Below are 15,044 nucleotides of genomic sequence, written 5' to 3'. Positions count from 1 at the left end.
GTGGCATTAAAGAAATGATTGTCAAAGTGCATTGTTCATCCTAGGTGGGCACTAGAATGAGTGGGGGTTAGTCATTTTGTCCAAAATCACTATTGGGTTAGTTGGCTTAAGTAAGTGGTGAGTGGCTAAGAAAGTCGAGGTTTCAATTAGTTTTAATATAGATTCCTTCAACTTAATTCTTTTTGCATCTACAACGGTGAACAATAAAAAATTATTTGATGAATTTTGATTATAAAAATAAAAAATAAAAAAATAATAATAATAACAATTGAAGGTAATGTTATTTATGAATTATCATTGTAGGTATTTGTATTATAACCTGAGTTTATTAAAATTAAAAATAGTAATTTTCTTTTCCATTACACCGTACTTATTTATTTAATAATAATAGTGGCACATTAATTAATTAATATTAAATGAGTATAGTATGAGATTTTCAAATGAACAAAATAAACTGTAAGTGTGTACACATCTCCAATTCTGATACACAGTGATAAAAAAAATTCCTAAATATATATAACTTTATCCTCTCTCAACATGAGCACAGAACTCTATAAACTAATGATGCAAGATATATTGAACTAATTAATGATGACACTGATATATATATATATATATATATATCTATAATTTTTTATCTTGTTTCAGTTGCTATTACATTTTTATTTTGAGATATGAATGGTTACTTAGTATTTCTCATTAGAGGACCACAACTCCCAAAGAAAGCTGGATGAAGTGAACTCCCATGACAGACCACAATACCTCATAATTCATCCTCTCATTACCAAGGCCACTCACTTATCATTCACCTTGGATATATGCAAGCTTCTTCTATATGGCTTCTTCTCTTCTTATTACACCATGCTATTCTCCTTCTATCTCTATCTCTCTTTAGACAACACAGAAGGACCACAAAGACACTTTCCCTATTTACTTTCTGACAGACCTCTCACTGAGTCTACAGAGGAAAAGAAAACAACCAAACAATTATATATATATATATATATAAGATAAAGTCTCATAGAAGATATTTTTCTTGGTAAATGTTATGTAGTATCAAATGGCCATGCATTTTCCTTCATTTACCTCTCATTTCTCAATTTCCATGCCTTTGTTCTTACATGACCTCAGTTTCCATGCTCTTGTAGAACTTGGTAGTAGCTAAGGTGTATTAAAACTCACGGTATTGATTGTTCCTAGAAATTTGAGTAGTTAAACAGAGAAAACTTACTTGGAAGAAGTGTTTTCTAATACTTATCTTAATGTCTTGATTGTTAAAAGAAAAGAATCACATTATCTATCTCTTTCATGAAGAACAAAATTCTCATTTCAATTATCATCATGTGTTCCTCACAAAAGTTACTGCTAAGTATTTTTAAGTGTTTTTATCTAATGAAAAGTAAAAAAAAAAAAAAAAAACTAAAAGCCTCATATTTTACATATATATATGTCATTGCTTTCAATCTCTCTCTGTACTCTTGTTTGTCACTCTCTCAGTTTCTCTATGGAATGTGGGCTACCATTGCTCAATTGCCTATGGCAGCAAACACTGCAGAGTTTCTGCTTCCCAGATGCATCAAGTTCATCAAAGTGGGTGTATGCTGTCTTCTGGAGAATCCTCCCAAGAAACTTCCCACCACCCAGGCTTGCAATCTCCCCACAAACCAAGAAGAGTTTCACATTCTTTTCCCATTCCTTCCACTGAATGTATTCATGCATCTCATGTCTCATTTTCAGATGGGATTGTGATGGCAGAGAAGCATTAAACCAGTCCAATGCTAGCAAGAGAAACTGGTAATTGAAAATGAAATGCAAATCATAGTGTCAATTTTTTTAATTCTTTTCTTTTTCTGATGGTGACAAAGTTGCAGGATACTTGTTTGGGAGGATGGTTTCTGTGATTTCTATGAAGCAAGCTTTGCACCAGAAATTTTCTTCAAGATGTCTCATGAGGTCTATACCCTTGGAGAAGGGTAATGAGATTTGTTCCAATGAAAAACATGGTGTTCCTTTCATCATTTTGAAGTAATGTTTTTACAATCTAGTGTTTGATTTTTATTCAGAGTAGTTGGGAAAGTAGCAGCAGAAAACAGCCATAAATGGATGCATAGTGGAAATACTCATCCAGAAACTAATGGCAGCCACTTCTCTTCATGGGATTCATCCACATATCCAGTAAACTCATAGTTAAATTCATCTTTATTATATATTAAATGATTGTCAACAGTTATAATAGTGCTTTTAATCTCTCTCACTATCATGTCATGCTCTGATTAGCAACCAAAAGTCTGGCAATGTCAGTTCAATTCAGGCATTCAGGTAACATTGATTGGATATTTAACTGCATTTTAAAAAGAATTGAGAGGTTTTATCATTTGATTTTGCTGTTTTAATCACAGACTATTGCAGTAATTGCAGTAAAGGAAGGTGCTATTCAACTTGGCTCATTAGATAAGGTTGTTTTATGTCTTAATATTTTTTTCTGAAATTTGGAAAAGAAGTTACTGAATGATTATAATATGCAGGTTCCTCAAGATCTTATACTAGTGATGAACATACAGAGAAAATTCAATTATTTGCAGAGCATACCGGGAATGTTTGCTATGCAAAGACCATATCAAGCATTTCCAGAGAATTATATTCATGGATTCAAGCAGAGTCTGCAGATTACTGAGAAAGAAGATGAAGAAAATAATGCTGCATTTGGAGTTCATGGATCAAATTACTTGTTTTGTGATGTGAAAACAGAAATGTTTGAAGTTTCAGAAAACAAACTCAAGATCCGACAATGAGGAGAAAATCAATTGAAGCATGTTTGCCAATTTGCTCACTGATTGTGTTGTTTGTGAGCAACTTTATGTTCTGGTTAATATGTAATTTCTTTAGCTGTTTGATTAGAGCTTCTCAACTGTTCTACTTGAGCTGTCAGACATCAAACCTGGATCCAAGTTGCAAGTGGAGTTCCAAACAATTCTGTTGCATTGGGACCAGTTGGGAAAGTAGTATTGATTCAGGTCAGATTATAATATTATATTGGTTTTTCTTTTCTATCCTAACTGGTAATTTTTATGATGCATTAATAATTTTATGATTGTTTTGGATGCAAAATCAATTATCCAAAATTCAGAAAAAATTTAGCATACAGACAATAAAGATTTTTTTTTTTTTTCCCTAATGAAATGTATACTTTTCATAGACCATTTGTTACTAAGCGAAAAAAGTGTCATTTATTTCTTGGATACAATCCACAAGAACCGACAATTTGGATGCAAAAAGTTGAGGAATGATTGATCTTTGTGGAGCCATCACAGCAACAATAATTGAGACATGAAACCAAATTAAAAGTACTGAATAATCACTATCATTCATGTTTGCCTAGTCATATGCAGAAAAAGTATTTATATATAAATAATCAGAATTTTATAATGGTTCAATATCATATGAGATAATTCCAGTCAACAAATCATAGCACAGAAATACACTTGAAGATGCATGAAAATTCAGCATTATGATTAACTTGAAAAGCATAAAACAACATAATTCACCACTATAATTCAACAGATGGTGAGTTAAATATGAGGACATTGTTTGCTCTTAGGGAATTGAAACTGAAACTATGTACAAGAGACTATCAATGATCATGAAATGGCTTAAATAAAAGGTACAAACAAAGCAGAGTTTTAGGATAAATCAGTAAGAGCAGTGCTACCCTCAAATGGATTGATGAGGGCAAATCTCTATCCATCTATGCATTTGAGTAAGCCCAGGCGGGTTTTGCAGGAGTGCGGGCGAGAGCCTTCACGCCAAGCGGGTTGTCCTTGCTCTGTTCATCAAGATCATTAACAATGAGTTCGAGCAAACAAATTCACAAGTAAATAAAGCTTGTTGAATTCAAACCATTCTGATTGCAAGAATGGATTCTTACCATCAGACATGTTCCAGCTCTAACATTGCAGACGGGATAGTCATGCGGGCAGCAGCTATAATGGTCTTCGCAGCAGGTGGCAGATTCAAGCGGGCAGCATCCCCAGGCGAAGCAGTAGCGGCCGTATTCATAGACACAACAGCACGTGCTGCTCTCCGGGCAGGAGTAGTAGTTGTCGCAAACTGTTGGGGGCTTTACTGGGGTAGGAGGAGATGGGGCGGGTTTTGGTGGGTTCTGGCCTTTCTTTATCGGATAGGATGCTTCCATAGCAATTCCACATTTGCCTGTGGTTGCATTGATGTTACGCTCCATTCTCACAAAACCATTCTCCCCCCAGTCCTTTCCCCAGGAGTTCTTAACAATCCAGTAATCCTTTCCTTTATCAGTGCCGTAGCCCACTGCTGTCACACCATGATCTAGCTCAGTTCCACATCGGCCGGTAAATACTCCCTGAAATAATCAATAAGGACTTCATTACTGAGCATCCATTCACATAAAACTGCCATATAGGCATCAATTAAAAGAACTTATGCTTGCCATGCCACACATTCATTTGAGTGGAGAGGAAGGCATAATACACTCGCTATTTTGTTCACTCATGCAAATGGAAATTATGTCAAATTATTCAAAGTCATTTGCACCATGTCAATGTGAGAATATGATGCTCAATTTATAGACAATCAATTGTACAACAACATTGAATAAAAAAAAGATTCTTCCAATTGATTATAATCCAATCAAGAGAGATCATCAATGTCATCATCAAACTAATAGGACAAGATAAATCACAATGAATACTTTATTGAAGATACCCATGTGTGATAAAAACAGCGTTGAAGCAACATAGCAAGCGAACGATACAGTAGCCATCCTATTACAATATTTTAAAAATAGCACAGATTCTAAAGAGCTATCTAATTGAAATTTTTTTAAGAAATGAAGGTGCAAAGATATATCAAATCATCAGCCAACTTATCAAGGCACAATAGAACTGTAGATTCACTTGCAGGTTTATGTGACTAATGGCTCAGTAAGCACAAATAATTGTATTGCTAATCACAAGATAATCATTGACATACACCTCAAAAGCAGTTCCAAATTCTAACCATTTGAGGTCAATGATATCATAATGCAAATCCACTGTCAAAGTGGAAGTTGCAGTTGGAAGAGTGCAGATCAACCTCCTATTCATATTTGGACAACAACAGACCAATGATTATCATGATTCTAAAAATATTATGATACACTAAAATCTAGCTCTAGGAGCATCTGGTTGGGAAAGTATAAGGCATCCAATATATTTGAATGACCCATTGCACTGTAACCACCAATCAAAAATCACTGTCTTATATTGCAGTCAAACACCTAATGAAGCATCCAAAGCCAAATTATCTTTGATAAAATTAGAACATTTCCATGTCCAGGTGCGCTCAACTTAGGCTTCTTAAAGCTCAAGGTGGTTGATGCTTATTGGTTTTGGCAAGTTTCATATAACTCAAAGTCGTTGATATTTTGATTGATCATGGCAAGTTGGCAACCCAATAAAAGGCATATAATCCATCAAACTCTAAAATGGTCCAATCATCGATGAGTCACACAAGCAGTATCCCATGCCGAAAACAAAAAACGAAGGACCACAACATGAACATCATATAACAGTTCAAGGACCAACAAAACCTAATATCATCGCAAAGCAAAAAAAAAAATAGAATCCAAAGAAACTCACCGACTGGTAAAGTTGGAACTCCCGGCCACCAGCCTCAATGGCAACACTAACAGGCTGGTGTGCCACAGCTGTCTTCAGAGCCTTCTCATTGTTTACTGGAACATCCTCATATGAAGTAATTGAGACAACCTTTGCATTCTTCTGCTAAAACAACCAGAATAACATTAAAATAAAGCAACATGTTGATAACGGAAATTACCGGAACACCACTAAAACCAAGAGCAGGATCAAATTCAAATTCACATACCCGATAGGGGTCACACTTCCCATCCTTGCCATTGTAGGGGTAGTCCTCCTCTGTGTCAATACCTCCATTCTTGATAATGAACTGGAAAGCATAGTCCATGAGCCCACCGTTGCAGCCCTGATTGTAAGTTGTGTCGCAGTCCACCAGCTCCTGCTCGGAAAGAACTATCATGTCCCCTGTCACAATCTTATTTATCCCCTCTACAGCGGCCACGGTGGAGAACGCCCAGCAACTCCCTGCATATCATTATCACAACCCCCAATTTCAAATCACTATCATCAAAATCAAATTTGTGTCAAAATTATACCAAACTTTCACGAAATTAGATAAGAGCGAACAGCAAAATTAGAAAGGTTTCCTCATTAATACATTTATATTGAGAATCAACATCATCAAAATCAAATTTTTATCCGAATCGATACCAAATTATACCCAAATTTAATTGACAGACTTGCGGATTCCAATAAGTTGAATACACTTATACGAGTAAATTAAATTAAAATCTAGATTTGATCCAAACATGCATCACCATGCCCAACAGACATGACTTAAATTGGCAACCTTAAAGAGAAGGGAAAAAACAAAAGAATAAAAATTAGAGCTTTACGAGGGAAAAATAGACAGGAAAGAGAAAACAAAAGAAAAAAACCCTGAAATCACAAAAATCCAAACATCCAAACAAGAAAGTCAACCATGATGGTAAAATCGTAATTCAAGACAGTCCTTTCGCTTGGGCCCTAAGAAACCGCAAACAAGGTGGAGAGAGAGAGAGAGAGAGAGAGAGAGAGAGAGAGAGGACACTAACCACAGCCACCCTGATCCTTGACGGGAGCGACGGCGCCCAGGGCCCTCCAATCAACGTTGTCCGGCAGCTCACCGGCAACATCACCTCGGTACCGATCACTCTCCACCCGCTTCCGACCACCCATCTTCGCACCGAGGAACTTGGCACGGAACTCCTCGTTGGTGAGATCCGCAAACCGATTGAGCCCCAACTTGAACCCATGGTCACCAGCGTTATGCTCATCAATGAACCTAAGATTATCCTTGAAAATCTCATATCTCTGGTCCTTCTCCCCAAGAGCATTATACGCCTTCCCATGCTTCACAAGCCATCCCTCATAGAGATTCCTGATCTCCGCCTCTGATCGGAGAACCCCCTTCACGCCATGCGCTTCATCGTAGGCGATGATCGACATGTCCGTGGCCAAAGCAAAGGCAGCAAAGGCCAAGCACACCACAACGAGGAGAAGGGCAGAGGAGGGCACCATCATCGCCATGGATGGTGAGACTGGAAGAGGAGAAGAAGGAATGGAGATGGATCCGTAGACGAGGAAAGCAAAGAGATTATATAGAGAAAAGGTAGGAGAAGAATGGGTTAATTATAGTCAGACAAAAATAATAATTATTAATAATTAAAAATTAGAAAGTAATAAAATAAAGGGGTTTTTTAATTAATTAATTATTTAGAATTATTAAAGGTAAAATAATGGGACAGCTAATGAAGTTGGGATTTAGAAGGATCATGGAAGTAGAATAATTATAATAAATTTGTGGATTGATGTGATTTTTTATTATTTCTATTTTTATTTATTTATTGGGGGTTTTGACTCTCAATAGTGAAAAGTTGGTAGTTTTTGAACAATTAAATAAATGATCAAAATTTAGTAAAAAGTATTTTATCAGATATTGTGGAAAATAATTAAATTTTTTAAAAAAAAAATTATGGAAAATTTAGGAAATTTGTGGGTTTGTTTTGGAAAATTTTTAAATTAATTAGTTTTTTTTAAGGGAAGACAAAAGTAAATAAGGCGGTGCATAGGCCGGTTGAAACTGAAAGACGTGCAACGACATAAATATATAATTTAAATTAAAATGTAAAATTAAAAATTATCTCAAAAATAATATGTTGTGCTCTTAAATTATTTAATTTATGAATTAATTGGTTTATTTTATTTGAACTGTAAAAATGGGGAAAAACTCAATTTTGTAATTTTAGGGTAGACTGTAGAAGTGAACTCACATTAGTCACATATCATATCAACAATAAAATCCTTTTAAACCTCTACTTTCATAAATATATATTTAAATGATCACATATTATGGTAACCAAAAAATAGGAGGTAAGATTTAAGTTATCATCCATGTGATTTATTTTTAGAAAGTTTGTAAAATACTAATTGATGCACTTTAGTACATATTTGTCTTTTAATAGTGTTTGCTATTTTCTATAAAAATAAAATTTAAATTTACATAATAAATATAAACAGAAATTTTGAATAAAAAAACAAAAGAATTAAATTAATCAACATGTTAAGATGTATCATGTTAATAACTTTTGATAATATTTATAATTATTTATTTAGTCTAAAAAATGTTATAAAAACCTCTTTCCAGCTGAGACTTGAAATTTACTTTTACACTCTTTCTTTCTCTGATTGTCTAAAATAAAATTATCAAAAATATTGAAAATCATAAACTAGATGTCAAAAATGAAGCCAATATATTTTAAATATTTATTGATATAGTTTAGAAATTTAAATTTCAAATATTATTAATATTAAATAAAATAATTATTCAACTTAAAAAGTGGGGAAAAAAATCATCTCCCAACAGGTAATAAAAGATAGAGTTTCTTGTTTGAACATTTATATATTAAAAAAAACACTTACTATAAAAAAATTCTATTTTAAAACTGTTATTTAAAAAAAAAAAACAGTTAATGAAAAATTAAAAAAATATATAAATATACTTAAATAAATCCTTAATTTTATAAATGGAACATTTAAGACAGTTCTAAATAACAAACTTCAACAAAACAAACCTACAAATTACAAAACAAAGCAAGTGAAAGATTCAAGATCAATCTTTACCGTCACGGACTAAAACTCTTTTTTTTTATAATTATCTCAAGTGATGATTGGCTGATTCATTGAACATGAATCTTAATATCAGCCGCACAGTTGACTTGGGATTGAGTTAGAGCTGATCTCGAGGCAAACGTGAGTAAGATAAACACGTGAACTCATGTGGTGCATGTGCATATGACAACTGGATCATTTAAATAGTGAAATATTTTTTTAATTTAAAAAATCACACTTTTATATATATATGGGAAAACATCAAATTTAGGGGCGTTTTAAATCTAAGTCGTTGGATCATTATCCGATGGTTGATTGATTATATAAACACTGTACACCTTTTTGCTGTTCATGATCACTGTACAACACTGTAGAACGCGGTTTCTACTGTTCATAATGATAAGAGCCGTCAGATTTTCATCCGATGGCTACTATGGACATCCCTAGATTTGAAATCTATGGATGTCCCTAGATGATGGGTTCTATATATATATATATATATATATATAAGTGAGCTATTTATAGCTGATCTCGCTAGAACTTTTATAAATTGTGAAAATTCGAATCACAAATAATAATACAATTCTGAGAGTATGATTAGAGGTGTAAACGAGCAAAGCTGAGCTGAGTATCACTAGCTCAAGCTCGTTCGAGTCATATTTTTTATGCTCAAGCCCGGCTTGCTTAAAAGCTCGATCTCAGTTTGTAAACCTCAAAATTAGTTATACTCAAACTAAGCTCGAGAAGTTCGAGCTTGTTTAAGCTCAATTAACCTGTTATTTTCAAATAATATAAATAAATCTAATATAATTCATAATAAAACTCCAAATTCAACACAGCTTCATTATATTTATAATAAAATTCCAAACTACAAATATGACTAATTTAGGGTTTATTTGGGGTTAGAATTTAGAAATCAGAATTGTGTGGTTTATATACTTAGGTATTTTTATAATTTAAATATAACTAATTTTTAATATTTTATATATAGAAGCTCGTTTAGGCTCGTGAGTTTCATCATGAACCAAGTAATTTTAGGTTCTAGTTTGTCTCACCAAATTAAATGAGTAGCTCAAGCTCGGCTTGGCTCGTGAAAAATTGAATTCGAGCATGGACTGAGCCAATCTCGAATAGCTCACGAGCAGCTTGACTTATTTACACCCCTAAATATGAGTAATGATTGAATACAGATAGTTTTAGTGTCTATATATATAAACTTTATCTTTACTTGCTCTGTCGAGATTTGTATATGTCTAATCTGTTTTGTTTTTTTGTGACCTAAACATTAATCTAGGCAAATATAAATATATATATATTCGGAGAATAATAACATTTGTAAGTTTGATATTCTATTTTTATATTATTTTTATAATTTATAAATTTTATTTAAAAAATTTGGCGATAAGGTAGCGTAGTCATGATTCATTAATGTCACGTTGTGTTAGATTCATGAATATTCCAAAATTAAAATCATGTAACATGGGCCTCCAAGTTGGAAGGCGTCACGTCATTGAATTCCTTTTCCCAATGAAGGTGGGATTCAATTGATCTTTTATAGGTGTTTGTTCATTTGGTTTTTATTAATAATATATATTTATATATATATAATTTATAAAATTATATAAATTTATTTATTTTGATCGTTTCCTCAATCCTCTGGTTAATGTGATGAGAAATATATGGTATATTTTTGTTTGTAATTATATCTTGTACTTTTCTTTTTTTGAATATAAACTACATGGAATAAAAAGAAGGTTAATTTGCAAATGCTCCAAAGAGCATAAGATTGAGTACAGTAATAACACTTGGTTGTTTGGTTATTTTAAAAATAGTATAATAAGAAGTCAATTAACTCATTTTGCTTACTTTTCTCTCAAGCCAAAAACTCAAAACAGTTGAAGCTAGGGGATCCATGAGGACCATCAAATAGAACTTTTAATTAACTTCTGGTGCAAATTTTTTTGGGGGAGTATTCTCTAAAATTAAAAGTATGAAGGATCTTTGATATTTTAGTTTGACAGAATAGTCATATATGATCTCATGTGCTGTTTTTTTGCTTCTTCTTTCCTACCTTTCTATTGGTCACCTAACCATCTAATAATTTAGAGTGACCTATATACCCCTCTGTTTTGATTTATGTATTTATTCATATATATATATATATATATATTTATCGTACTACACTTTTTTTATATTTGTGTTGTTAACTGCCGTATTTATAATAAATTTTAATTGATTTCTCCAATTTTTTTGGAGAAACTTCATCTTTTCAATTTTTATATTATTATTTATACAATATATATATATATATATATATATTTTATGAAGATTACAGAGGAGCATGAAGATTACCAAGTGCCAACCTACTTGAAAGCACTTCCTCTGCTTTTTTTTTTTTAATTATTTTCATTGAATTTAAACATTGTTCAAAGATTATAAAATAAGTAAATTTTAAAACAAATGACAGGGGCCAGCCTCATTCCATTGACCTCAACAACAGTGAGTACATTACTGATATACTATACTGATTAAATAACAAAAAGTTTAATTTAACCTTAAAAATTCAGTCAATAGACCATTTAAAAATCTAATAAATTCTAAACATAACATTTTGCTGAATTTAGTCAGAAAAAAAAAGGAAATGTGATAGTTCACAAGATAATAAAAAAATTGAACATTCAAAGATCAAGACCATGCAAAAAAAATAAAAAGAAAAAAAAAACCTCCGTATCAATTATTACAAGGATCAACTTTAAATAAAAAAATAGATAATAAATTCCTGTCGGTATATGTAGACAACCAGCCAATGTAATATACCATCATAGACATTATAATTACAAAAATACCCTTGTAGAAATTATTACTACTTTAGAGAGCTATATTTCTAAGAATACCTTCAGCATAGGCAAGGGCATCTTCAACTAAGAAAAGAAAAAAGCAAAGTAATAATCAAAGTTTTTAGTACATGTAAATTAATAGAATGAAGTATTATGGCACATTCCTTTGAATTATATATGATTCATGAAGGGGAGGCTCTATTATTGACCATCATTATTTAAAAAAAATAAACTTAAATAAGAAAAAAAAGGCTTGTGGTACCTTCCAAAAGATTTATGTCATTTCATATTATGGTCCAAATGAGCATGTTCCATCCTCTGCTTACCAATTTATTTATTTATTTATTTATTGGTCATTTGATGTCACTTTGGCTTGATTTAGTTGTGCACTCTTGACCAAAAAGTGAAGATATTTTTTTATAAAATGTATTCAATTATTTTTTAGTTTTTTTTATTTTTCTCGTAATTTTATTAATTTTATTAGAAGATGCGAACAAATTAGGTGGGAGAAGGAATCAAAAGTGAGAACAAGGGAGCTGCATGTTACTGTGCTTGAGTATATAATGAAGCCAAATTAATTTTATTTGTTGTAATAACATAATAATATTATGTGAAGATAATTTATTTTATTTGAAGGTGGGTAGTGACGTGTGTAACTTTCAAACCAAACTTTATTTGGTTAACGTCTTTCGGCCATCTCCAACTGCCCTATATTTGAAGAAAATGTTTTAAATTTGGCGCAACAACCGGGCGCAATGCAATACCCTGCATCAAATTTTGCTTTTACTATAGTGACATGTGGGATATTGCGCGCTACTGTAATCACATTATATATATTTTGATTTTGATTTCCTATTTTGATTTTTTTAATTCTATTTTAATTTTTTTAAAATTTAATTTTATAATTTTATATTTTAATTAAATTAATAACTTATAATTTAAGTTTATATTGTTTAATTAATAAGAAATATAAAATTAAAAAATAATTTACAAAATATTAATTCATTAAAATTAACGAAAATTACATGAACAATAAAATAAAAAGATAGGAAAAAAAAATACTAAAACATACATTTTCATTGATAAAAAGCGACAACACCCAAAATATAAATATGAAGTTTGAAATAGATGGAGCTAACAGTTTGGCATGTTATTGCCCATTCCACCAATATTGCCAAATATGTCATCTAGAAGGGATGGCAATTGAAAATGACCTCTTTTTTGTAAAAATTTTTGTTGTTGTGCTTGTATACAAATATTTAATAAATATTTATAATAAATATAAAAATTAAAACTATATTTTAAATAGTATAATATTTTAATTTAATGGTTAAAAGTGAAAAAGATTTAAAAATGATTAAATTTATTAATAAAATGAATATATAAATTGTGAAGTGTGGAGAATATTTTTAGAATATTCTATTTTAGAGTTAAAAATAAAGATAGTGGTGGGAGAAAATTTCACTGTAAAAGCTGTATTTTTGAGTACTGAAACACTAAATATAAAGTTTTGGGTTGAAGATGGCCTTCCACACACACATTTTAATATTACATATTTATATATATATATAGATCAGTCATTCTCATTATAAAATATGATCGTTTGGTTAGCGGTAATGTAGAAAGATTACCACGTGTTACGTGGTAATCTAAAAATATTACCATGTTTGGCATTACACCGGTGGTAATCTGAATGATAATATCACATTATCAACTTATATAAATATTACCAAGAAGGTTAGAAATCCTATTACTACCAAATTTAGTGTATATCTTGGGTTACTGTGGTAATGTTATAACTTTTTATATTTTAGCAAATTGATTACCATGAAAACCAAACACGGCAATGAACTATTTACGGTAATAAAAGTTTCCAACCAAATATGATTATATCAAATTATTGTAATATTCCCAACCATATAACATTCCCACTCATATTATCATAGTAATCTTATTATGTGGTAATATGTTATTACCACAAACTAAACGACCCTTAGATTTATTCCATTTATTTTTAATCTTTATTTTTAAAAAATATTTTTTTATTTAATATATAGTCTCAATATTTTATAGAATACTGAAAATATTTATGCTATGATGATTACGAGACATAAGATAACACATGACACAAGTATACTGGTACAAATATAAAAGATATTTGTAAGCTCTGCCTTAATATAATGACACAAATACAAGTACATCATTAGAGGGATAACAAATAAATGTAATTTTTTAATTTAATTTTATTTATCGTTGCAAAGTAAAAGTTTTGAAATTTTGAATATTTTAAAGATTTAATAAAATTGAAGAAATTTTTTAAAAATCTAAAGAGTTAGAAGGGTTTTTTCTAAAAAAAATTAATAGTTAAAGAAAAAACTTCAACCATGATTGTGTTTTTATAGAATAGGTATTTGATAGCTGTCTTAACCTGGACAATATATGTTGAGGATAAAATCTATACATACTATTAAAGTATATGTATAATCTACTCCGAAAGCGTTTTAAGGAATAATTTAAAAATTTTTATATAATTTAAAATTTTTTATAACATTTAAAATTTTATGTACATTACTTATAATGTTAATAATTGAAAAATATTAATTACACCTAATTATTTATGTAATAAATGTTCATAAGACTTTTGAAATCCAACGTATAAAATAGTTTCTATAGTAGGAGTTGTTTAATTATATTATTCTATAAATGATATTATATCAAAATTTCTCACAAAATTTTAAAAACTCTGATACGAAACCAGGAAAAATGGCTAGTTCTAATTAAATAACATGCAACATAAATGCTTTTTTTTCACATGTCAAAAATAATATCAGTTATTAATTAAAAAAATTATAAAAACTAGGTGAAGATATTAAACCTCTTATATAAACTTAAAAATACAACTTCATACTGATAATCAATCCCTTCGTATATAACACCCATTATATTAAAAAAATACTTTTGAAAAAGTGGATAAACCACGTTAATTAAGAAAGAGGATACTTCTTTTTTTTCACTGGCTTTAAGTTAGAAAGAAATTTGGGAAAAAAAAATAGAGTAGATTTATCTTTTTCTAAACGTCTCTCATATTTAATTATATCTTTAATGAGTTTACAATACAAATATACCACAGATTGCAAAACAAATATCCTCAAACTACTTTTGCACAAATCTAAACAAAATGAGTTAGTTAATTAAAATAATTTAGAAACCACCAAAATCACCACTTAAGAAATGTAGTTTTATATTTTTCCGGCGGTTAATTTACTATATCATATACTAGGGCAATAGGGCTATAACTTAAGTATAGTAGTAGAAAAAAACACCAATTTATTTTAAAAAAAAAATACTAATTCTGGGTTCGTTGGACTTCAGCTGGGCTTAAATCACATTGATACAACTTTTATAATAATAGATTAAGTATTTTATTTTATTTTATTTATTTATTTTT

General features: G+C 30.6%; 2 protein-coding genes across 2 annotated transcripts; one reads left to right on the top strand and one right to left on the bottom strand.

Moving 5' to 3' along the window:
• Positions 1–1,462: 1,462 nt before the first annotated feature.
• Positions 1,463–3,050, top strand: LOC120267497 (protein RICE SALT SENSITIVE 3-like). Its single transcript, XM_039275171.1, has 7 exons — positions 1,463–1,644; positions 1,738–1,794; positions 1,872–1,973; positions 2,064–2,175; positions 2,278–2,319; positions 2,400–2,456; positions 2,526–3,050. Exons 1-7 carry the CDS (start codon positions 1,505–1,507, stop codon positions 2,790–2,792), a joined length of 777 nt encoding a protein of 258 aa, XP_039131105.1. The 5' UTR covers positions 1,463–1,504; the 3' UTR covers positions 2,793–3,050.
• Positions 3,051–3,489: 439 nt separating this feature from the next.
• On the bottom strand, positions 3,490–7,244 carry LOC120267047 (cysteine proteinase RD21A-like). The gene is made up of 5 exons (XM_039274729.1): positions 6,704–7,244; positions 5,899–6,134; positions 5,652–5,792; positions 3,926–4,375; positions 3,490–3,823 (listed from the first exon to the last, which is right to left on the bottom strand). The coding sequence occupies exons 1-5, from the start codon at positions 7,176–7,178 to the stop codon at positions 3,746–3,748; spliced, it is 1,380 nt and encodes a 459-aa protein (XP_039130663.1). The 5' UTR covers positions 7,179–7,244; the 3' UTR covers positions 3,490–3,745.
• Positions 7,245–15,044: the final 7,800 nt, after the last annotated feature.

Source organism: Dioscorea cayenensis, chromosome 8, assembly GCF_009730915.1.
Source record: "Dioscorea cayenensis subsp. rotundata cultivar TDr96_F1 chromosome 8, TDr96_F1_v2_PseudoChromosome.rev07_lg8_w22 25.fasta, whole genome shotgun sequence".
NCBI lineage: Eukaryota > Viridiplantae > Streptophyta > Magnoliopsida > Dioscoreales > Dioscoreaceae > Dioscorea > Dioscorea cayenensis.
The sequence above is the reverse complement of the archived record's forward strand: the minus strand, read 5'-3'. Positions and strand labels throughout refer to the sequence as shown.

Coding starts and splice junctions, on each gene's coding strand:
- LOC120267047 (XM_039274729.1), bottom strand. CDS start 7,178: ATGGCGATGATGGTGCCCTCCTCTGCCCTTCTCCTCGTTGTGGTGTGC. Junction 6,135..6,703: donor CAAGGATCAGGGTGGCTGTG/GTTAGTGTCCTC, acceptor AATGATATGCAG/GGAGTTGCTGGGCGTTCTCC. Junction 3,824..3,925: donor GAGCTGGAACATGTCTGATG/GTAAGAATCCAT, acceptor CTTGATGAACAG/AGCAAGGACAACCCGCTTGG.
- LOC120267497 (XM_039275171.1), top strand. CDS start 1,505: ATGGAATGTGGGCTACCATTGCTCAATTGCCTATGGCAGCAAACACTG. Junction 1,645..1,737: donor AGAAACTTCCCACCACCCAG/GCTTGCAATCTC, acceptor TCTCATTTTCAG/ATGGGATTGTGATGGCAGAG. Junction 1,974..2,063: donor GTCTATACCCTTGGAGAAGG/GTAATGAGATTT, acceptor ATTTTTATTCAG/AGTAGTTGGGAAAGTAGCAG.